This window comes from Poecilia reticulata, chromosome 23, assembly GCF_904066995.2.
Source record: "Poecilia reticulata chromosome 23, P_reticulata-male-v2, whole genome shotgun sequence".
Lineage (NCBI taxonomy): Eukaryota > Metazoa > Chordata > Actinopteri > Cyprinodontiformes > Poeciliidae > Poecilia > Poecilia reticulata.
Window position 1 is genome coordinate 17,737,821 of NC_088852.1, and position 24,936 is coordinate 17,762,756.

Consider the following 24,936-nt stretch of genomic DNA (forward strand, 5'->3'; position numbering starts at 1 on the left):
GAACGACCCAAGGTATTTAAAATTTGCCACAGTTTCAACAGGTTGGCCTTCGAGAGAAACTGGAACCACTTTAAGGTCTTGTTTTGGTCATTTAATTAGCTCTACGTTCTTAAGATAATGAAAAATTAATAACAAATAAGACTTTGCAGTATTCTGATTTAGTAATGTAATTATATTAATTGTGCTACCACCCCCACGCCACTAGAGGCAGTAGCAAGCCCGAAAAGATGCGACTATGGAGCAGATTTAGAAGTACACCGAAGGCTACAGAATTTTTATAAAAACTGTGAGCTTTGCTGAAGTAATTAAAGACACAAGTTCAAATCCGTGCTGACAGTGGAGCTCCTTCAATCAGTGCTCCTCCACAGCACTGATTGGCCAAGCAATGTCAGTGGCAACATCAGGATGTTGATCATGTGACTTGTGTGATGCAAAAAAACTGTTTCCATTGTAGTTTTGCCAAAAAAACTATTTCAATACGACTAAAGAACCACCTTAACCTAGAAAGGTTAACCTTTCTAGGTTGCCACCTTAACCTAGAGAGGTTAAGGGTAGTATGTAAAATAGGCTCCATAATGTATCAAAAAATTAGTTGTTTTTCAAAATTGCTGTTTCCATTAAGTTAATTTATTTTTGTAATTTCAATTTGCACAAATCTCTGACTCCAGTTCTACCTTTATTTAAAGCAATCTCTGTCATCAAACAGAAATTGTTTCCGTTGAACAAATTTATTTTTGAAATGCCAAATGTCAATGTCAAAGTAAATGGTCAGTGGAAAGGCAGCGATTGATACCAACTTTCTCCATTTCCTACTGATACCTCATACAATATATTTTTCCTTGTACTGTTAAAACATTACTGTGGTTTACAATTAAGTCTAAATCTAAATAAATAAATAAATAATTCAATTTCTCTAAAACGGTTCCAGGTTAGAGCTGTCTCACTGTGTCAGCTAATACCTTCAGGGTTAGCGACTGGAGATATTGGAACAACAAATAAAAGTGGAACTTCTTCCAGGAAATATGTTTTTCTACTAGATCTACTTAAAATAAAAGGTATGTGTAAAGAAAAGAGCCCTTATTTACCATCTTAAATTAAATATTTTATTGTGTGGTAACAATGCATTGTAATGCAAGAAGCCCTCCTGCCACACTCATTAATTATAGATGTTAGGAGCAGATCCCAAACCTGTGTGTGAGGGAGTGAGTAGAAAGAAAACCGTGCTGTGATTTTTATTACATGACATTTATCATCATTCCTCCCTCCTTTTCCAGTCAGATGTTTTCTGGCTTGCAGCAATGGTTGCATCCATTTTCATGGCTGAGTTGAGAAAAATGGGAAAGAGAGAAATGGAAAATAAAGCAGCTGAAAGTTACTGAAGATTTATGACTTTAGGTGTGGAATACAGAGCTCAGGCATGGATGCAGAATACAGTGGCCAGCCAAGACTTAAAGTGGGGGACAGCAGCGTCCGAAGCAGATAAACATTTCCCAGTCCAGTATGGTTTGTGACACGTTGAAATGGAAAGACATAAACCAGAGTGACTTTGTTGTAATCTCAGTTTTCCCTTTGTTGGCCCCCAAAACTGGACATATAGTGTCACCTATACTAGTGAACTGCATGAACATCAGCTATACCTTCCATAATCAGGTACATTTTGACTTACGAGACATTGGAATGTAATTTTTCACCATAAGAAGCGTGTTTTGAATGTGAAACAATGTAACACGTCAGCTGACGTTGAGCACCAACTCCTCCCACACTCTTGCAGAGAGAGGAGTTGACCGCAGCGATTTTCAGTCAAACTATGACTGATGACAGTTTCACTGCTCCAATTGGGAAGTTTAGATTTAATTAATGATTGAGAGATAACCACTCACAGATTGTAAATGTATAATTTAAACTGAAAATCTGTCATAGATAGATAGATGGATAGATAGATAGATAGATAGATAGATAGATAGATAGATAGATAGATAGATAGATAGATAGATAGATAGATAGATAGATAGATAGATAGATAGATAGATAGATAGATAGATAGAAAGAAACTTTATTCATCCCTTTAGTATTTATCCTCAGGGAAATTATAGTTCAGTCTCCCACACAGCATCAATACATCAAATCATTAAACCATTTTTAACAGGTAACAGTATGTATGAGCAGTAAGCATAAAATCTGGACAGATATATATCTGAATTATATATCTGGGTGTGTAAGGTCATGTAGGGCCAGATCCTTTATTCCACATTCACCTCCTAGTCAACATATGAAAAAACTGGTTCTTCTCTATTTTTGTTCTTTTATATTTTTCTTTTTTTATGTTAAAAATAACACCATCAGTTAATCTGTGTATGTTGTGTGTTGCAGTATCGGAGGACTCATTCTGGACAAAACAGTGTCTGACCCTAACCTAGCCGGCATTGTAGTATACACCCCAGTTATCAACGGTGAGTACTGACTGCTCTTTTGGATTATCATATGAAAAAGTTTGACAATGTTAATTCATCCACACTGTCCTAGTATGCAGCTTTGATCCAGATTCCAAATATGTGGGTGTTTGGATCAGATATTTCAGTTTGATGTATCATACAACCAATGGACTCAGTAATATTTCAGCAGTTCAATGAGGTTTATTGGATTAAATAGAAAATGTGCAAAATACACAGAAAAAAAATTGACAGGTGCAAAAATTTGGGCACCTCAACAGAAAAATCATATTAATATTTAGTAGATCCTCCGTTTGCAAAAATAACAGCCTCTAGACTCTTCCTGTAGCTTCTAGGGAGCGTCTACATCCTGGATGAAGGTACTTTGGACCATTCCTCCTTACTAAACGATTCCAATTCAGTTATGTTTGATGGACAGACCACTTCAAATCATCCCACAGATGTTCAATGAGGTTCAGGCCTGGTGACTGGGATGGCCATTGCAGAACATTTTACTTGTTCCTCTGCGTGAAAGCCGGAGTAGATTTGGAGCTGTGTTTTGGATCATCGTCTGGTTATTAGTTATTAGAACCAGCTGTTTGTGATAATGAACCAGAATTCTGCTGCTGTTTTATAGGTTTTCCTCTTTAGGAGCTGCCTTAATGAAACCCTTCGTTTATAAGCTGTTCTCATATTCCATCGATTCATTTCACACAAGCCGTTCCTACGAGCTGACATCAAAGTGAAGGAGATGAGGAAAGTTGCTCTGTTGTTGTTTGTCTCCTTTATCTCCCTCCTTTGTTTTAATTAGTGCAGTCTTTGACCCCGAGAACAGAGATGGAGACAAATAGTTTCTAGACAAGATGGATACCAGGGACACAGAGTCCATTTATCTTGTGCAGTGCAGCGAACAGTGAGTGATGGTGGATGTGAAAATGGGGGAAGCAGCCCTGCTTAGTGAACCCCTGCTTCAAAAAATCTGTAGAAACTTTACCTAATGAGACTGGAGCTGGCAGACGACTGCTTTCTGTGTATCTGTTTAGTTTAAACTGGACCTTTTCCACGTCCTGTTGCTAGCAGCCGGAGCTGTGCTTGTCTGTTCTTTTGGCACCTTAACAACAAGAGATAAGCTTTTAATTAAGTGCCATTAATGAGAGAGAGTTAAAGAGAGGATTCTTCTTCTGTCCTGCTTTCCTTTGAGACAGTATCTGCGCCAAACAACTGAGGTCTCCAGGGAGGGGCCTGCTCGGGAATATAATCAGTTTTTGTGTTGTAGCAAATTTTTAAATCTCCATCATTTTCAAAATTCTGATGACAAGCGCAGGAAAAACCCTGAGGCTGTTTAGTCTTGTTTCTGCTGATTAAAACACTCTGTGGCCTAAAGAAAAGAAACACACACAGCAAATAAATGATTGTCTGACTCTTACCTGATATGGTTGGAAAAAAATGTCATGATCATTTTAGAAATGAACATTTTAGGTTGTTTTTCTAAGTAAAAGATTTTCAGAAAGAGTCCGCAGTGCAAATGCAGCAGAAAAAGAAAGGAAGTCCGTCTAGCTGATTACTTCTTTATTGTAGCATTACTATTTGGCAGTACATTTTCAGTAAAGCCACATTTGTAAGGAAAACATATTTGTGGGTTGAAGCAGTAAGATTATGCTGGCGGCCATGAAAAACCTTCCCACCAACGAAGCTCTGCTTCATCTGCAGATGGATCTGATTGGTTGATTAATGAAGTTAGAAGAAACAAGACATGGTAACAATTTACCCAGCTGAACAAACAGGGGCCTCTGTAATGGGTTGGAGCACCATACACCTCCTCAAGCTGGTCACCAGCATGGTCACACACTGCTGCTGGATGCCATCGCATTCCTCACCCATAATCTGATGCAAATAAGTTTCTGGTTTGGTTTTAGCGCTGTATATTCAAGTGGCATACAAACCAGCACAGGTGTGTGTTTCTTCCTGAGTGGTAAAATTTAAAGAAAAATTGGAACACTTATATACTTTACCTTGCTATGGTTTCCACTGGCTATTTTATTCACACATGAATCCAGAGCAAACTGTAGCTTTGTTTCTCCAGCTGTTGGCGCTTGGAGCTCCTCCTAATATCTGGGTTTACATCACACCTCAGTGTTGCTTCTATACCCTTTGTCAAGTAATCTATTACTTTTCATTTTTCTGCAAGAACTCCTTGCAGTATCATAAATGCAGTTCTGAGTAATCAGGACTTCACCAGTTTCTCCAATAAAACACTCCAAATGTAGAGATGCTCTGATCTGATCTATATCGATGTTGATATCCGTTCCGATGTGGAAAAATTTTTTAGAATGCGTATTGGTGGTAATGTTCCCAATCCATAAGGACAGATCTATTCAATTTAATTATATGCTTTGTGGTCTGAACGACATCATGCATTATAATTTATTTTACATTATATTTAGAATTCCTAATTGCACTTTCTGAACCATTTGAAAGAAGGTCTGTTACAGTTTATTTTTACAATAGTCAACTATTGTTTTTATCAGTTTTACTTTCTTTATCATTTATTTTACATTGTCTGTTCTACTCCTAACTGCACTGACTACACAGATGAAAGTTGTTTTTACATGTTGGACCCAGCTTGTGAAGCTGTTGGTGTATTTAAGTGTTCTGTACTGGTGTGGAGTTGGCAAATAAATCTGTAATTCAGAAAATGTATGTCTGTTTTAGAAAAATGAATGTTTTAGGTCAGTTCTGCTCTTTTTCTGTATCAGATCGTATCAGCTGAGACTAAGCCTCAGCTACTGATATCAGAAGAGGAAAAAGCAGATCGGTGCATTTCTTCCTCAGTTACCAGGAAGATCTGGCTGCTAATGAAACATTCAGAAGCCTGTTGGTTGTTGACAGGCTGGAGGTTTCGATGATTTTGTGGCTGGATACGTTTCTTGTTGTTCCATTTATTTTATTAGTCAAATAAATGCATAGTTTCAGGTGTTAGAAAGCCTTTGATGTGACTGTGAAACCAGCAGTAATCCTGCTCAGTCATGTGTCACGTGTATGTGGCCTCCTGACTCCTCCCAGACAGAGCTCAGGCTTTAATCTTTGCTTGTCATCTTGTCCTTTTTCTTTCTTGCTCTGCTTTGTTTTTTTTTTTTAGGTGAAGCTTTTCTTGTGTTCTGAATCATTTTCTCTCATGAAAGTCACTTTATTCCTCCTCCTCAGGTGTTTTTCAAAGATTTTACAGTGTTTCTTTGTGCTTTGTGTTATTCAGATTGAAAATGATAAGAGGCTGACATGCATTTCCATTATTATATAAATTCACACTCAGCAATAAAGCATCAGGTATTAAGAGAAGATCACTTATTAGATCTGTTAAAGCGTTAAGATTAATACAGATAAACATTTGGGGTGATGTATTGATGATGAAGCAACCCACCTTCAAAATCTTAAATTAAACTATAATTGCAAGGTTTCTCCAATATTAATATGTTCTTTCTTATTAACTGGTATTGTTAAAGAAATAGACCTGTCATTTATCTGTGAATGAACCTGTCTTGAGGTCAATATAGTGAATAAAGCTGCAAAGTACAAAGTACAAAGTTGAAATGTTGGAAGTGGAATGCCATCACGAAGTTCATTCCTCGTTTTGCAGACAGTTGATATCAGTGAAGGTGATTTAACTGTAAAGGTTACTTAACTTAAAGTTGATCCTTTAAAAATGAGAGATCTGAAAGGCCTAGACTCAGAGTTCCAAAAGCCATTAAAAGTTTATAAAACCTTCAACTTGTTCATAATAAACATAAACAAATGTGTTTTGGTGTATTTCTGGACAAGCAGGAGAGCTACAATAGACGGACTATTCAAACTTTAACTGTTTATTATCCTGCATTAATTTCCAAAGTCTTAAACAGGGGTCTTTGGGAAACCTTTACTTGTGATAAGAAAAATCAGAATATTTTTGCTACCTTTTCAAACTTTTCTTACATTTCAAGAGATGGGGTATATTTCAGGGTACAAGCAAACTTTAAAACTAAAAAACATTTTTGCCTTCAGTTCAGCTGAATTGGTATTGAGTAGAGCTGCAAAAGCCATATGAATCTTCAAGAACAGTAGATTTATAAATCTATTAGTTATACTACTATAACTATAAGCATAGTAGATTAATACATTTACTAAGTTCCTTCCCTTTTTAAAGAATTACCCTCTTTTTTTCAATAAAAAAATCTATTAAAAGCTAATTATTAAATTTTCTTCAACTGCAGGGTGTATGTTTCAAATTTTATGGAAACAAACATTCTGTTGCAGAAATGCTATGCAAATATTGCATAACATCATGCAAAAAAAAAAAAAGCTTTTTTTATTAGCTGTACCTTTTTAGAGATGTTCTCTTTCTTAGAGAAAGTAGTAATTTAAAAAAATTCTAGATCATTTACACTGTTCTATTGTTTTCAGCTGTTGATGACCCACCTGTCCGTCTTGTGCAGGTATTGGAGGAAACCTGGTGGCCATCCAGTCCAGTAGGATTTCCACACACCTGCATTTCCACTGCGCTCCGGGAGAAGTTCCTGACGAGGCCAAGGGCTGCTACTACCCCTGCCGCACATTCTGTGGCACAGGTCAGTCCAGCCACCAACTGCATCCAGGTCATTTCATTCTCATGTGATGTTGTAGCAAACGTACAGATTATACTTTAGAACTGGCACAGATTTAAACCAGTTCTACCAGCTGACTATATAATTTCATTTTTCTTTTCAATTTAATATCAGGATGAAGTCTTTAATCGATCTATTATCTACTAAAAGGTCTGATAGAACATACAACATTATGTTGTTTGGCCTACAAAATATTGCAAAATACTAGTAACACCAGAAGTGAGCCAGAGCAGGAGAATGATGCTGCCACCACCGTGCTCAGCAGTGGGCAGCAGAAAGGGACTTGAAGTTGTTGTTGCTAAGCCTTTCAGAACATTTTATCAACATTTAACATTATCAACATCCCAATAAAAGAATTTACCTTTTAATTAAACTGCAATGTCTTGCAGCTGTTTACCCAAAATTGAAAATCAGTCATTAACTGTGCTTTATTTAAATAAATATGGAAACACACCAATTAAAAAACAATGCCACTAGGATGAGGTGAGTTTTTTTTGGCCGTATCTAAATTGATTTATTTAGCAAAACTGCAATGGAAACATTTTTTTCCTCATCACAGTCATATGATCAACAGCTAGATGTTGGCCACCGGCCAAAACCCTGAAGGAGGTGACAGGAAGTAGTTGGAGGATGATGGCGCAGCGTGTTTTTTTAATGACTTATCACTTGAACAATCTTACTCATGTGTGATTTTAATTGTGTTTTCTTATTTAACGGAAACACTGCAGTTGCAAATTTATGCTTTTTGGCATTAGCGGAATATTGACAACGTTTTGTGCACGTTTGTAGTAGAAACACAGCTAGTGTGTTTATAATGCCAAAGCTGGATAGCTGCAGATGGAGGGTCACAGGACAGATGAGGACAAAGTCTGACAAAACTTTAATATTCTGCTCATAAGATGTGAGACTAACTCCAACTCTCAGAAAAAGTAATTATGTCCAAGACAGACTGAGGCTAAATTCATTAAATGAATTTCAGCTTTCATCCACACAGTCCTAGTATGCAGCTTTGATCCAGATTTACAGGGACATATTTAATCTTCATGTCAAGCAATGGTAGATGGTTAGAGATGCTTTAAGGAATAAACTATAATCAAAATTACTTTGTTCAGTATTAACATTTTTGAATAATTGAAATTGGATCATGTAGTGAAAACAGTACATTTAAGAACACTTTGGGAACATCGACTTGCCTTCAACATGAACTTTTCCCTGATATTTGCTCATTGAATCTCCCTTTAAAATAAAACAAATTATTTATTCAAACGTAGAACTTTATAATAAAAAAATCCAAATAAAATAAGCAGTTTAGTGTTTTTTGTGATTGTCTTATAATTGATGAAATCTTTCTACAGTATGGGGCTCCTCTGTATGAATAAAGTTTGTGGGTGTATGATACTCAATATTTATATCGTGAACAAATGACCTAAACATCATTGCGTCTCAATTTTTTTCCTCAAGGGTTTTTTCTTTAAACTCAGTCATTTCAAAGAATTGTTGCTGCCAAACTAATTTAAGTACATTGTAATTACTTAAATTAGTAAGTTTAAATGTCACGATTTTAATAGCTGTAAGGGGAAAATCATAATTAAAAGAAGTAACAGCTTTCAAACATCCATCTGTGTAATTAATCTAAATAATATGTGTATTTTAACTATTAAGTTCCTAAAATAAATGTACTTTTCAATGACCTACTAATTTGTGCAATGGGTTTGCACATAACTTAAATACAATATTTACTTTTAAATGCATTGGTGTGTTTTATTGAGTGTTTCAGCTAAGAGCTGTAACATCAATGTCAACTTCAGCAAGTTGGTGATGTCAAGCACGGTGGTGGCAGAATCATGCTCTGGATCTGGTTCTCATTCATTAGGTCACTGCGTTGCACAGATTTTGTTTTGATTTTTCATCCTGATTTTTGATGTCTTCACCTGTTATTGTATCACGAGTTCAGCTCTTGACAGTTATTTCAAATTAAGACTATGCTGAAAAAGCTAAACTGATGCATTGTTTAAAATACATCTAGTGAATCACACAAGTTTACGAATGATTGACTGCAACAATCTTGGTCTACAACAAAAAATGTCAGCTTCTGCAGAGATTTCATTTTAGCTATAGGAACATGGTCAGAGCCAAACAGAAAGCTCTGTGTTTTTATTCTAATTTTTTGTACTGATAAGAGTCCAAATGTTAAAAGAAACTGCGTGGGCTTTCTCTGGACGCTCCAGCGTCCTCCCACAATCTGAAATGAAGCTCTTCTGAGTGAGCACAGATCTGATTTTCTTCCAGGGCTCAGAAGTTTATTTGTGTCTCTGGTGGCTGAAAACTCCTGCAGTGTTTGTGCCTTATTAAAGAGACCAATCCTATGTTACTTCTTGAGGTTACTGTGTGCAGAGCAGAATCTTTCTCTGGTAGCTGTTAGCTGTTTGCTTCAGGACTCCCAGTATTATTCTGCTGTCCTTCCCCATTTGTAGAACCTTAACCTTCCTTCTCTTCAACCTGTAATTTCTCAGGAGCAAATCATCGCTCAGCTCAGGTTCTGCTGCTTCTGGTGCTCCCCGGCCACCTGATCTTCCTCTACACCATCCACCTGATGAAGAGCGGCCACACCACGCTCACCCCCATCTTCATGTCCGTCTACCTGGCTGCTGCTCTGCTGCAGGTGAGCATCTCTACATTAAAGCAACAAGTTCAGGGAGTAGTTCTGTGTGATTCTGTTGTTGCTAAATATGAAATAACCACAGAAATAAACCGTACAGGGGCAGAGTGTTTTGTTTTGTTTTTTTTCCAAGCACACCGTGCTATTTTCAGTGTGTGTGTATGTATGTATATATATATATATATATATATATATATATATATACACACACATGTATGTACTGCTCAAAAAAATAATAAAGGGAACACTCAAATAACACATCCTAGATCTGAATGAATGAAATATAATTGCCAATAATTTCCATCTGTTGTCTATTCCATTTGCACAATAGCAGGTGAAATTGATTGTCAATCAATTGCTTCCTAAGTGGACAGTTTGATTTCACAGAAGTTTGATTTACTTGGAGTTATATTGTGTTGTTTAATTGTTCCCTTTATTTTTTTTAGCAGTATATATACATATCAAATAACTTGCAAGAAATTTGACGTTAATATTTAACGTCAAATTTCTTGTGCTCTTTCTGAAACGTTTGCATATGCAACGTTCCTAAGGTGATAAAAGGCAGTTCTTGTTTTCTCTTTTCAAGAAGAGAACCCAGGGTCAAACCACACGCACAAGTTCTTTATCTGCTGCCTGCTTGTTGATTTTCAAGGTGACCATTAAATCAGTCTTACCAGAATTAGGAAGCAGGAAATGGTTTGATAACCAGCCACTACTCGTTGATAGACGGGTTTCAACAGGTCAGCACAGTGTATTATAAAAGAATTTTACACAGAACATGGGTTTTCTCCTGAGGTTATGAACAACTTCAGCTGAGATGAGCTGTGAGTGTGTGTCTGCTCTTTAAACATTTAACCCCTGTGTGTTCTGTGAAGTTCTGTGCTTTCACACCCAGCTGAAGGAGTCTGACCTGTTCGGAGTTTTGGGTAGTTCCAGCCGAGAGAATTAAATTATGAATGACTGCTTTCACTTATTCAGGTTCACTGTGATTTGTCGTAGTGTTTGGAATGTTAACAGTCTTGCTGCTCTGTGTGCATGCGTGTGCGTGTGCGTGTGTGTGTGTGTCCAGCTCTTTCTCTGCCCCGCTGTGCCCGTGAATCTTTAATGCAGAGACGGCGCATTAGGATGTTATGCAAGCTGCAGAGGAGTTGGAGACTTTACAAATCAATTGGCTCCATTACCAGCAGAGCTGCTTTGAGGTCCACAGTCACTGATGGAACATCAGCGGGAGGGGCGGGGAGGGGGCTGAGTAAGTTGAAAAGAAGCTTGCACCCAGCCTGTTTGACATTGTAGCCTTTACAAAAACTAAACACAGAATATTGATCAGTTCACTCATTAAATTCCAAAGCTGAATTCTGCTTAGAATCTGTCTGCATTGCTTAAAAGCAATGGCTTTATTACCGTTTGGGGAGAGAAAGCTAAAATATGCACCACGTCTTGCTTCTAGAGCTTAGTCTGCTTTGTCATCAGTGTGTTTGTGCAGACAGAGACAGAATAACAACATTCATTAGGAGCCTGAACGCAGCATGCTCTGCAGAATTAAAGTGTCCAGGGGAAAAAGGTGACTGGTAATTCAATTAACACCAAGCGTTCAGTTAGAAATGATCCATGAGGTGCTGGTTGGTTTGACTGACAGAACAAACAGCACTGAGCTAACTTTGGCTTTCCATTAAACTGAGTCAGTTTACAGCATCTGTTAGCTACTTTGAAAGATTGGTTTCTTTAACCACATGTTTCTATTAAACCAGTTCTAAGGGAAAAGCTTCAATATCTTTAATATTAAAGTTCTAATAATGTTCTGTTTTTGGGGTGGGGAGTCGTATTGAAATGGATTTGTTTCACAAAACTGCAATTGAAACACTTTTCCCATCTCACAGGTCACATTTTCTCACCACTTCTACAGTCAGTGGAGCAATAAGTTGCTGACTGTCAGTGAATGTAGTTAGGAAGATCAGCAACTCAACTTCGTCTTTTTCCAGAAAGAAGGATTGGAGTGCAGGCCCTCCCAGTGCTAAGCAGTGTAGCATACAGACACCTCCAAACTTCAGATTTCCTTCAGATGTTGGGATGAAGGTTTTCTCATCCAACATCACTGTCTATAATTTTGAAATTTTCCATAATCACATAACACGTTAAATAATATCTTGCTCTATCTACCTATACATAATCTATCTACTGATTTTCTCCATGGTGGCCAATGTGTGTAAAGTGAACAAAGCAACATGTGGTTTTGCTTAGTTTTCAGCTAATAAAGGGACAAAGAACACATGGTTTTGTTAAGCCCTTACCAAACCAGGAACAGAACCAAAAACACTTAGTCTTCAGTGGGGTGTGTGTGAACAAAGGGAAGCAACAATGGACAATTGAGGCAACAAGAAAGTGAAAGCTAATGGATGCTCACAGCACTAGATTAAACTATGTTCTGAATCTAAACTTCTCACACACACTTTAAACCAGCACAGCAACAAATCACCTTGAGAATCTCACGGCATCCAATCAGCACATTTTCAACAAGAAGCATTAAACAAACACATAAACCCTTATTTCAGCCTAGACACATAGAAAAACAAACTCTTACTGTGCACTGAGCTCGGTCGTTCAGGTTGAAGCAGAGTGCAGGGATCTGGCAAGACCATGAAAAAACCGCGTCGTTGATGACTGAAGAAACAGTTTCAGGAGGCTTCTAGAGGCAAACTGCAGAGGGTTTTGCCGGCCGGGAACTTTGAAAACTGGGTATACAAATAGTATTTCTTTCATAGTTCTCTAGGTAACAATGTGACGGTTTTGAAAAGTTCTTTGAAAAAAATGGTCCACATACACATGTGGCCCCGTTAAAGTGGGCGAGCCTCCAGGGAGCGACGTCGCTACCTTCATAGCTAGCTTATTTGCCAACAAATATGGTGTCTCGCGCAAGGCACACTGGGAGAAGCGGTTTGATGAGTAAAATGGAAGTCCAACACATTGATATGATATGATATGATATGATATGATATGATATGATATGGGCGAACACCTGCGTTTTGGAGAGGTTTCCCCCAGGAGGTCAGGAGTTTCTTTGCTTCAGCCAGAGAGGTTTGAGGTTCTTGGTGTCTTGTGATGTTGGGAAGGAACGAGGAACTGCGGTTACTAAATGAGCTTATTATCAACCATCCATCCATTTTCTTGCACCCTTTTTCCCTCAGTGGGGTCGGGAGGGGTGCTGGTGCCCATCTCCAGCCAACGTTTCGGGCGAGAGGCGGGGTACACCCTGGACAGGTCGCCAGTCTGTTGCAGGGCAACACAGAGACACACAGGACACACAACCATGCACACACACACTCACACCTAGGGGCAATTTGGAGAGGCCAATTAACTTGACAGTCATGTTTTTGGACTGTGGGAGGAAACCGGAGTACCCAGAGAAAACCCACGCAACGCACAGGGAGAACATGCAAACTCCATGCAGAAAGACCCCAGGCCGGGAATCGAACCCAGAACCTTCTTGCTGCAAGGCAACAGCTCTACCAACTGCGCCACTGTGCAGCCGTATTATCAACCAAAAATGATTAACTTTGAAGGTTTCCAATCAAAGAGCAACTCTGAAATAGAAATCGCTGCGTTTGTGACAGGTTGACAGGACCATTCACTGGCTTGCTAAATACAGCTGCCCGTATTCTCACAGGTACCAAGAAATCGGAACATATTACTGCAATTCTTACATCTCCGCCCTCATTGCGTATTTATGTTTTCTTGCCACCAGGGTAATTATAGAAGCTTCCACAAAGGCAGAGATGGTTTCCTGAAGCCGGGTGGTTTGAAAGAACCTCCAGCCACTGTGAAAAGAAAGAAAGGAACGTTGCTGAAAATTTCTAACTCGCCCACACTTCTTTATTAGTCTGACAGAGGTTACATCTCTAAAACGCTTTCATCGTATCATCTCTAAAGAGTACCGGGCAAAACAAAGCAGGATGGCATTCTTCTAAGCAGTATTTTATATTAGATCAGTGAAATACCTTCATCTTTTAAGTCATGAAAGGCTGTCAGCGCTCTGAGCTCTTGTGTTTTCGCACAGAGGATGATACATCATTACAATCAGTTCTCCCTGCTGTTTGACACCATCATCCCTGCATGTTTTCTACGAGTCGGTGTTGATCACCGACAGAAATGTGGTTTTGTTTTGATAATTATGCCGCTACAAACCCTCTTGACAGCTCATTTTCTTTTAATTTATAGACATGCCCTTATCTTTTAATAGACTTCCCTTTTTTCTGTCACCATCATCCCTCCTGGTCTGGAAACCTGAATCATGAATAACAATTATCATAACTTTGCTTCCAGGTTTTACTCTCTTATTTCAGTTTTGTGTGTTTGTGCTATTCTGGGCTGCATTTTGAAACACTTCTTCCTTCCAGCCATAGTAACAGGAGCTAAAGTCCTGACCTAACCTCACCGAAGGAGTGTAGTTGAATTTCTAAGTGAGAACACTTTAATGCACATTGTCTTTAGTTAATTTATGGATCTCATTATTAAACCTGAGCTCTCTTACCAGTGTAGCGGATAATTGAGTATGCGGGTACAAAGACACTAACTTGGCACATATGTTCCCATGGGCTTGCTTTTTTTTTTCCAAACAAAAAAAACAACTTAAGCCACTGAAACATTCAAGATGGTGGCCAATTTGAAAGAAAACCGCCATGATATTGACTTCTGCTAAATGATTAGCAGAAGCAAAGGCAATAATTAGTTCAAAGGGCTTAAAAAAGGCAGCCATCTTGAACAATATCCATCCTCCTAAAATTCAAAAGCTTGATTTTACAAATTATCCGGTGTGAGTGAGATTCATCAATCACCACATCACATTCTGAGCCGAGTGTGAATGAGAACCTATTCAAATAAAATTACCTCAGGTTAGATTAGTCAAGAAAGTTTAAATTCAGCCTGCTTTGATTTTTTTTTTTCCCTAAACAGTTAGATTTTTATATCTGCCAAGACATAGTAAGAAATCCTGTGAATCCTGTACTCTTTCTTAATAATTATTGCACAAATCTTTACAACTCTTGTAGTAGCTGAACAGCTTTTTGTGAATTTCTGCTGTTATTTTTCAGGTTTATTTTTAATTGTCAGCTCTAAACCTTTGAGTTTGGAACGCCTCCCTGCCACCACCCTAATCTTTAGGTACCTCCAGAGAGCCAGGAACCTTTCAAAGCTTAACATTTCACTTCAAAACCTGTTGTCTTTTGAAAATGCTGAGTTTTATATGTGCAGGAAGTTTCCTGTGAGTGAGTCTGTCCATGCTGGTCCTGCAGGTTCTGCTGCTGCTGTGCATAGCAGACTGGATGGTTCACTCCATGTGGCGCAGCGGCAAAGACCCCGACAGCTTCTCCATCCCATACCTGACGGCTCTGGGGGACCTGCTGGGCACAGCGCTGCTGGCGCTCAGCTTCCACTTCCTGTGGCTCATCGGAGACCAAGACAGCGATGTGGGAGACTGAGCCGGCCGCCGCAGCTAGAACACCCAGCTCTGGCGCCCTCTTGCCCTGATGGAACCCGGTGCGTTCTCTCACGGCCGCTTCAAATTCTGGAAGTAACTTTATCTACAAGTTGGGATAGACTCACTTTCTCTTCTGCCTTGTTTTCTTACATGTGGAAGGCTTCATACTCTTAAGACTCTGATTTTATGTTGGGTTTTTTGCAGCCATTCTGATCTGCATCTTTTGTACCAAAGCGTTTGAGTTTTATTTTGCTGGTTTTGTCGAGAGGAGAACGAAAACATGGCCTTCTTCTCATCAAAGAGCTGGAAATATTTTGGAAATTTTGGGAACTTTTTATGCACAAGTAATCCCAAAACGAACTCCCTGTGAAAAGCCAAGACCGCAACGGCCGAATGAGAGAGAGAACCTTAAAGGCAGCGACTGTGACCAAACCGGCTGAAACCGGAACAGACATCAGCTGACATCCTCCATTCAGCATGTTTTAGCACAAACACACACACACACACACACACAGCCTTCTGTTCCCATAGGTTCATTCCACCTTCATCACATGGGTCCTGACATCAAGGTTTATGAATGTTTTAAAGAGTCCCTCCTCCACCTGTTGCTGAGCAACTGCTGGTCAGCTGGCTGAATGAATATTTTTTCTCACTTGCAAAAACAGCAGAATTATGCAGTTCAATATTTCTGCTTACAGAAGAGGGAAGTTGGTGACCCCAAACATCTTTTTGGTAACAGATGGTACTTTTACTGAAGGTTCTCATGATGCCTTGTGAAATAACAGCTCTGTTCAGAATAAATATGTCATTTATTATCTCAACATTTAGCATTAGCATATGTAGCAATCAGATGAATTAGCTGATGAAAATGAAGAAATAAAAAGCTGTTTATCGATAAATTTCTGTTTATGCTTTAAATTCCATTAATTATATTCTATATTCTATTTTTGTCAAGCAAGAATAAATTGTGTATTCTTGCTTTGTGTCTAAGCAGGAAGAGGAAATACTGTAGTTTCTGTTTGGATGCCAGTTCACCCCTTTGCCAGTTTATACTTCACATCCTTATTAATATCATCTGAGTTCATTTCAGTTGGTTGGTGTTTTTGAATAGTGCAGCTACACAGTTGTACAAAATGCTCAAATTTTCTGTATTTTCAAATTGCGTATTATTCTCTAGATCAGTGTTTCCCAACCCTGGTCCTCAAGGCACACTGCCCCGCATGTTTTAGATGTTTCCCTGCTTTAACACACCCCATTCAGATGATTGCAGTTCAGAAAAGGCTTGTTAATCAGCCATCAATTGAAATCATGTGTGTTGAAGCAGGGAAATACCTAAACCATGCAGGGCAGTGTGCCTAAAAAACGCTGCTCTAGAGATGCACTGATTGTAATTTCCTGGCCGATCACTGATCTTTAAAAAGTCTGACCAGCTGATTCTGATTTTGGCCTATACCAATTTATTATTTTTGTCTGTAAAGTTGCTAAAATATAGTGACAGTCGCAACAGCCGTTGCCTGGTGGGCGGGGCTTTCAGTCTACCCTGTGTCACAGCAGAGCAACATGGACAGTAGCTGATTTTTAGATCTGTGCAAAGGTGGATAATATCGGTTTCTCATGTATCAACTGATCTCCCAAAATTAAGAAAATCGGGTCCAATTGATCAGTTCGCTCCCCATTCCATTGATTTTTGTTTTGACCCGCTTTTGGCTTTAAGCTGCTTTTGTGAAAATATGAACCCTGGTGAAACCAAAATCACATAAGATATTTATTACAGTTGACCTCAAGAAGGTTATAGAAGATAAATGGTGTGTGTCAAAACAAAATGGCGAAGGGGCAAATGAGCATCCCCCATGGTGGTAACATAGCTGTTTCCACGGTGTTGACTTGCATACCAGCAAACAGCCGTCACTATTCAGCATAACCTGACTTAGCAGCAGTTTTGTGTTCTGTTCTCGTTTCCCAGGTGAGTTCCATCTGAAGGCTCTTCAGTGGAGCTCACCTCTTTCAGGGAGCTGATTCTGGCTGACAGCTGCCACAGCAGCAGCAGAAATGAGGCTTCTACAACATGATCAGCAGCTCTCAAGTTTTCACAGCCTGCTGAAATGACTGCTGGAAAAATGTGAAGGAAATGGCAACGTTATTTTTTGACACAATTTGACTTTCATGTTGTCAAAATCAGATAAATGTGCTGGATTAAATCTGCAGTCTTGCTCATCAGCTTGGTCTCACTGTGAAGCTGAAAAATCTAACCCGTCTTCAGACGTCTAGCAGACACAAATGGGATTTGGAGCGGATTGTAATTTCATCTGCCTTCACAAAAACCCAGTTCCATCTTAAGAAAAGTAACCCAAGAGCATGACACTGCCACCACTTTGCTTCACAGTTTTTTTGTGTTTTTTTTTGGGAGGGGGGTTTGTGATGCGTTGTTTTTACTAATCAAATTTCATTTTTCTTTCTTTTTTCAGTTTAGTTGTGCAATTCATCAGGGTGTCATGTTATTATTACATCACAGAAGGCAGCCATCTTAGCAGGTGTGTCTGAGAGCCGCTGTGTTCAGAAGAGCCTCTCCTTCTTCATGTGCCTCTAGAGATTCACTAGCCTGGTGTTCTCACTGCTATCAATGCAAGTTTCTTTCTACAGCTTTTACCTTGTTTCAAATGACACACCCACTATTGGGAGAGAAATATGATGATTTTCTTTCTTTTTTATTATTATTATTATTTTGGACTGATTAATACAACTGTGCAATCCTGTTCTCTCTTCTAGCTCATATGGACCTAAATATTTCAAAATAAATGTTACTAATTTGAAAAGTGAATCGTTTCTGGGTGTGTTTTACTTCAAACGTTTAGTAATTAATCAACAGCCAGCCTCTGATCTCCATGATCAAATGGTTTGGACTTGTGTGTGTGTGTGTGTGTGTGTGTGCGTGTGTGTGTGTCCTGGAAGAGAGAAGCATCCTGAGAATTCTACAAGCAGCAGCTGAGAGCATGAATAATGAGCCAGAAGTTGTTTGAAATGCTTTCTCTTCTCTTTGTCTAAATTAGATCCTAGATATGCTGTATGCTCTTTGATGGTCTCCATGACAACATGACTAGGCAGACACTTTAGTTTTTTTTTTTACAGTCAGATATGAGTGTTGTGTCCAACAGCTAAAAACGTGGATTAATCAGGTCATCAAGATGGAGGCTAAACAAAGGGAAGGAAAAATAACCTCATTAAAAGTAACTAATCCAAACCACTGTCAAATATAATCTGCCCAAACTTAAATCATTCATTTGACATGTTTGGGTCCTAACACAGAGTCACATCTGTCCTGGTGGTGGAGCGAGGATGGAGGTGTTGACCAAACCACACCAACAATATGAGCAACAAAAGACAGATTGCTTAAAATAAAGGAAGAACTAGAACTGCAAAATGGTGAGCAAAACAAAACTATTAAGTAAAAACTAATAATTTTTTACATTATTTACAAATCAAGAAATGTCTTAAATTTTTTTGTCTGAAATGTCGCCAAGTATAGCAAGAAACCTGCTGCAGTTGATAGTCACAGTAAGGTGACCATCAACAGAAGGATGATGATTGTTTCTGTCTTTTAGGGACAATATGCAGATGGAGCCACCAGAACGTGTTGAATCCATGGCTCTGCTGTAAAATCCGAAACTACCAGTTCCTCAAAATGGCGAATGCGCAGCCACCCCCATGTTTAAGAAGGTTATCACTCCAATGTCAGAAGCGGTCCTAGAACTAATAAAATGAGACAGAAGATGCATCTTTGACACTGCAGCCTTTGTCATCAGCGCTTGATGAGGTTTAACTTTGCAGGAAAGTCTCTGACTCATCACTGAAAGATCAACAGCTCCCACCACCAGCTTGTTCATTCTGGTGTTGTTTTGAGCATCTTGTGAAGTGACAGCATGTCCTGAGTTAAGATATGCAGCTTTGGGACTCTCTAGACAGTTCACCCATTACAGAAATGCTCTGCACGTACAAGTTTCACTAGGTGAAGTGAAGGTTTAGGCCTACGTTCTGCGGTGACCAAGTCAGGACCTGAGGGACAGTAAAACTTAATCATTCCTCTGCCGCTGCTGAAGCAGCCACCTTCAACATGATTAATGTAACAGTGAGAGTCTGGGAGGTCTGGCAGTAGCCAGCAGCCTCCTGATGAAACAGCTCGGCATCTCCCCAGGGTGCCACAGGAAACAATGGATGCTTCAGCTACAATATAATTAGAAACAGATTTCTCCAGAGGTCTCAGGCTCCTGTCAGTCAAGCTCAGGACTTCAGACTTGTAAAGTTGTTGGCTCCAAAGAAAACAGAGGAAAATGGTATTAAGCTGTTGGGAACTGTTGTAATACATAAACTGTACAGCTGAAACTCATAAAGCCATTAGCTTGTGACATTGTGCTACGTTGATGTTTTCTTTTAAAGAGGCAGTATTGTGTTTTCCAGCCACATAGTGCCATTTTATAGCACAAGAAAGTACTGTTACCATCTGTTGTTATAAAAATGCTGTATATATCAAATATGACTTTGATAAATACTTTTGCAAGGTATTGTATCAACAGGTCGTTCCATTTAATGATTGGACTATTGCTGCTGTCCTTCTAACCACCAGGGTGCGCTGTGGTAGAGAGATGCTTGATGCTTGGTAACATTTTCACAGCAGTTTCAATTACAATTTCACAACCTTCAAAATGTAAAATGTCCGACATATGAGCATACCTGTCTGGCTTAATTGCGTTCATTTGCCTCCCAGCTTAAAATGTCATCGTTGGAGTGAATTACGGGGTACTTTAGGATCCTGGTGGAGCATCAATCAAACTCTACATCCTGATTTCTACTTTTTTCCTTTCAATGCATCAAAATTGATTAACAGTGCTTAAATGCAACAGCAAAATCCTATCTTCACCCACTGGCGACTGTACCAGACACGTTGGTTTAGATTCTCAGGCATCCAGGATGTGATCATCTTCAGATTGAAGGCGATTGAACTCCTCTTGCTGTCTTGAAGACCTGTCACCGTTCATCCAAGAGGCTTCTTCAGTTCTGAAACTTAGCTTGAAAGTATCTGACTTATTAGTTGTAATCAGAAGCAGTCGTGCTGATAGGACTATAAAGATCACTAATGAGGCCATCAAAGTCACATGAATCTCTGGCCCTAACCTCGATTCAGTCCCTGTTAGAGGATCCAATTCATCAGGTCCAGGCACAGAAGCTCAAGGACAAAAGACACTCGTTTGAAAAGAATAATGTTCACCTTTTGTACAAGGTAGACAGTGAGCGAAAGAAACCATCAACATGAATCATAAAAATACAACTGAACAGAGGAAGTGAGCTCAGGTTTCATCTTTCTAACACCTACAGTGCTGCTTTGACTCGGCTCCCCAGACAGTTTCACAGAACTTTAGTCTCAGACTTACAAAATACAAGACTTTGTGATTCAAATAAAAAAAAATAAAAAAATTACACCCCAAAGTGTTTTTAAAGGAAAGTATGCTTGAGTGTATGGATGAGTGGCAGGAGAGGCGCCTAATCACTGCTGTGTCTCTGTTATGCATCATACATACACATATGCACAAACAGCTGTTCAGCGCCCGCTCCAACGCAGCACCCAATGCGCTGTGTATAGCGCATACCTGCTTTTTTCGCCACTGCTTTAAGAAGACGCTTTAGAACCAAAGACGCATCTTGGACAAGAGGTGAAACGTCTTCACAATAAGGCCCTGTTGACACGACAAGCATTTCTGGCGAAAATGGAAGTCGGAGTTGGAGTTTTGTTGTGTTTGTACTGTACATTTACATGATGATAGCAAATGTTTTCTCTGACAATGACACAGTTTGACAACGGGTTCTAAGATAAGTCCAGTTGCCTTCAGTCAAAACTCCCAAGATTATTCTATTAGTTATACCAGTTTATTGCTTAGGTATCAGAATAGGAAAGAAAAGAAACTAAAGAGAATTTAAACATGGTGTGGCTGTTGGACGTCTGAGTCGTCTGAGTATTCCAGAGACGGCTGATCCTTCAAGGCTCAAGAGAAGATATCCAGAGCTGCATTTGTATGGCAGGAGATGCATTGTTGATGTCAGAGGACAACAGGCAGACTGGTTAGTAAAGGTGAAAGAGGTTCCCAAACTGTGGGGTGCGCCACGTAGGGGGGTCGCCGTGCCATTGCAGGGGGGCGCGGAAGCCCTCTGGATGAAAATAAAAATAAAAATCTGACCACTGTATGCGCTGGGTTTTTACCTTAGAATAGCCAACTCTGTTATTCCTCTGTCAATTTGATACAGTAGGGGCTTCCACACTTCCCATATCTGTGTTCTCTGTCACTTTTATCAGCAGTTAAAACTGTTTAATCCGTTGTTAACATGTGGTAACCTGTTTTTCCGAGCCGCCTTTAAACGCAACATGAGCGCTACGACGCTCGCGCTGGGTTTATACCTGTGGGGCAGTGAAGGAGACCTGCTGCTGCTGGGCAGAGCCACACAGGTGTGTTAGAATCATGGCAGCAAACCAGCAAAACGCAAAGAACTTTTCACAGTTTTTCCCCCAAACTAACCGACTGTTGAGTAAAGCTGTTGGATGCAGGTAATGTTAGCTAAAAGATGACTAGCTAGCTAATATCAATACATCATCATAAGCTTAACAAGTAGCCTGTAGGCTACATTCATTTTGCCCCCCAAAAAAGTCGACCCCCCCCCCCTCCCTCGCTAGACAGCTATTTGTAATCCATAGGGGGGGCCCAGAAAAAGTTTGGGAACCACTGCCCTAAATAACCATTTGTTACAACCAAATTTGCAGACTGCCATTTCTGAACACATGTCGCCTGAAACCTCGGAGCAGACAGACTACAGCAGCAGAAGACCAGCTCACATGTAACTGAGACTAGAACTCACGCTGACTCCTCAAAGATAGGCATCAATGCTAGTATTGCCTGGTCCGATGTGTCTTGTTTTCTTCAGCGACATTCAGATGGCAGTTTCAGAATTCGGTGTGAACAACACTTCAGGCAGTGGAAGATGATGTAACGGTGTTGGGGATATTTTCTCAGTCCACTTTGGACCGCCACGCCTCAACTGATTTTAGTTTGAATAACACAGGCTTCCTGAGTGTTGCTGCTTATCTTGTCCAATTCATTTCCTCTAATGGCCTCCATGTCCACCAGATCTGCATCTGATTTGCATCACAGACCTGCAGCCAACAAAGCCACAGCCACTGCAGGATGCTATCAGGTCAGAGCCAACCAGAGTTTGAGAGACGTTACAGATTGTGTGTTAAAGGGTTGTAAGAATAAGGCCGGTTCTGAAGCCAGAATGTATTTCTACATTACTGTGTATTTCTGTTGACAAGGAAGTACATTTATCCCTGGGTCTGTTTTGGACCTCAACAGCTGCCATGGAGGACCTGAATGAAAGACATCAACAGGATTCTTCTCATTCCAGTCGTGGGAAAAGCTGATAGCATCAGTGATGCTGCGAAACATCATGTTAGCAGATTTATTTGTCACAGTGCAGATTTCACACCACTGATCTCAGGTCCCTTTGCAGGGCCAGAAATAAAATCAACTCCATGTACAGAAAAATTCCCATGATATCTGTCTGATCTTTTTTTAGATCATATTTGAATTCCATCTCTTTTACTGGAGGACGTACAGTAGCTTGTAGTTGTGAGATGAGCAGCTTTACAGCCACAGGAGTCACTCAGGGTTCAGTGTCAGGGCCAGGCTGGAAGCAGAACAACCTGCTAACTTCTGAAACGTAGCTCTCTTCATCTGTCTTTACTTAGGCAGTGACTTTTAATGAATAAGATCTGTTATGCTACTTTTAATATATATCAATCAAGTTAAGATGTGATGCTGTAAATAAATAGGATCTTTTTTTCACCTCTGAATGTGTCACATGTGCCATTAACTATTTATTTTCCAATGAGCAAAAATCAGAGTCAGAATTCAAACACTGCTTGGAAAATGTATATAGTTTTAACTGGAAGATATTAATAACAAACATGTCATTTTAAAAAAAATAGTGATTATCGTGGTGCAGTCCACTTATAGTGATTGGTCATGTTAGTTGGTGTACGTAAAACCAACTAACATGATATATTAGTTGGTCATGAGGAAATCAAGCCTGGTTTGTGGAACACTGAATTGTGTTGCTGTTGATGGGTTTTCGTTTTGGAACAGTGTGCATGTATATGTTCATATTAGGATCAACTGGTTATAAAGGAGCGGCATTTTAAAACTGTATGAGCCCATCCAAGAGGTGAAAAACTTAAATTGATAAATTACTCAGGTTCAGGTTGGCATGATGTTATTATGAGATCAGAAGTAAATCGACAAAGGCGCCGACATGCATGATCAAACGTTTAGGTACTTTGGAGCAAATAAAAATAGGATTAAAGTAATCACTCGTGAGGTGATTCATGTCAGATATATAATACATTCTAATGTCAGAACTCATGCTGGTTATTTCGAAGCCTCCTTTCAGCCTCTAATCAAACGCTTCCAGAGATTGTGTTCTCGTCGCAGCTTGTGATCATCCACCATGACCTGCCCAGCTTCTCTCATTGGTGGAGTTGTGTTTATGGGATTTCCTTTCTCTGCGCTCTGATCTGTTACCAGAAAATTTCTAGCATCAAAAACCTGGAGCTGTTTCTCATAGAACATTCTGCCTAAACCTGCATGATGAGCAGCTTTATCTAAATGCTGTGGCCTTGTCTGTTTTCCAAACACCAAACCTTTATAATTAACCTGATTCCTTTACTCTTATTATAGTAATGTGAGCAGGAGATGATAAAGCTGCTCTTGTTGTGAGAGCCCGCAGTTTCTGAAGAAACTTCCAGCACTCTGTTCGTTCTATGCTCTTGGTTTTAATATTAAGCTTTTCGACACAGAAGCACAGAAAAGCACACAAACACACACACACACACACACACACACACACACACACACACACACACATACACAGACAACTTTGCTGTAGCCTCCCTGTAATGACAGAGTTTATAGCTGCAGAGGGTGGAAGGCCACAGTGTATTTCAGTCTGAACCACAAGGTTAGACAGGAGGAGCAATCCTGCCACATTGTGTGTGTTCGCGCGTGTGTGTGCACGCTGACAAGACATCAGGCAAATGGCAGCACTCACACGCCCATCCAAACATGGCCCCCTGTAATTTCATTGTGCCTTGCTTACAGTGAGTGTTGGTGCAGAGCATCTCTCTATCGGAAGGCTGTCGGTTCCATTCCACTGTCCGCCGTGACACATGTTCAAGTGTCTCATGGGCAACGATGAACCCTGCCTCTGCCCCCGTCCTTCATGTTGGTCTGAGCACAAATAATGAGAGAGCATTCCTCCAAGGACGCCTGCAGTCGAAGCAAAGTTTCTTTCCAGAGTTGGGGGGAGATCCCCCGGCGTGTGAACTGTGGCCAGTCAGTGCTGTGACACTCAACACGTTTCCCCGCACTAAATATTTCAGATCATCAAAACAAATTTTACTAGGTAAAGATAAGTTCCTAGTAAAATTTGGTAAAGGTAAAGATAAGTTCACAGAGGCTTCAGTTTGTTTTTGAGCCAGTCAGAGTTGTGCTGTGGAACTGAAGTGTCCTTAAGTGAAGGTCACAATGTGAGCAGATGGCCGGCCGTCCTCCTGCACGATCCACTGCCATAGAGATAAAGTTATGGTCACAGCTAATTACGGCAAGCCATTTGGGTCCTAAAGAAACAAAGCAGCCTCAAACCATCATA

General features: G+C 39.8%; 1 protein-coding gene across 1 annotated transcript in view; it reads left to right on the plus strand.

Annotated features, from left to right (window-relative positions):
• slc41a2b (solute carrier family 41 member 2b) overlaps window positions 1-18,010 on the plus strand; it is a 30,117-nt gene extending 12,107 nt beyond the window's left edge. Inside the window, exons 8-11 of the mRNA XM_017302930.2 lie at window positions 2,371-2,450; window positions 6,896-7,027; window positions 9,577-9,725; window positions 15,008-18,010. Of these exons, the coding sequence (XP_017158419.1) occupies window positions 2,371-2,450; window positions 6,896-7,027; window positions 9,577-9,725; window positions 15,008-15,193 (547 nt within the window). The 3' untranslated portion in view covers window positions 15,194-18,010. The remainder of the gene's footprint in view (window positions 1-2,370; window positions 2,451-6,895; window positions 7,028-9,576; window positions 9,726-15,007) is intronic.
• The last annotated feature ends 6,926 nt before the right edge of the window (window positions 18,011-24,936 follow it).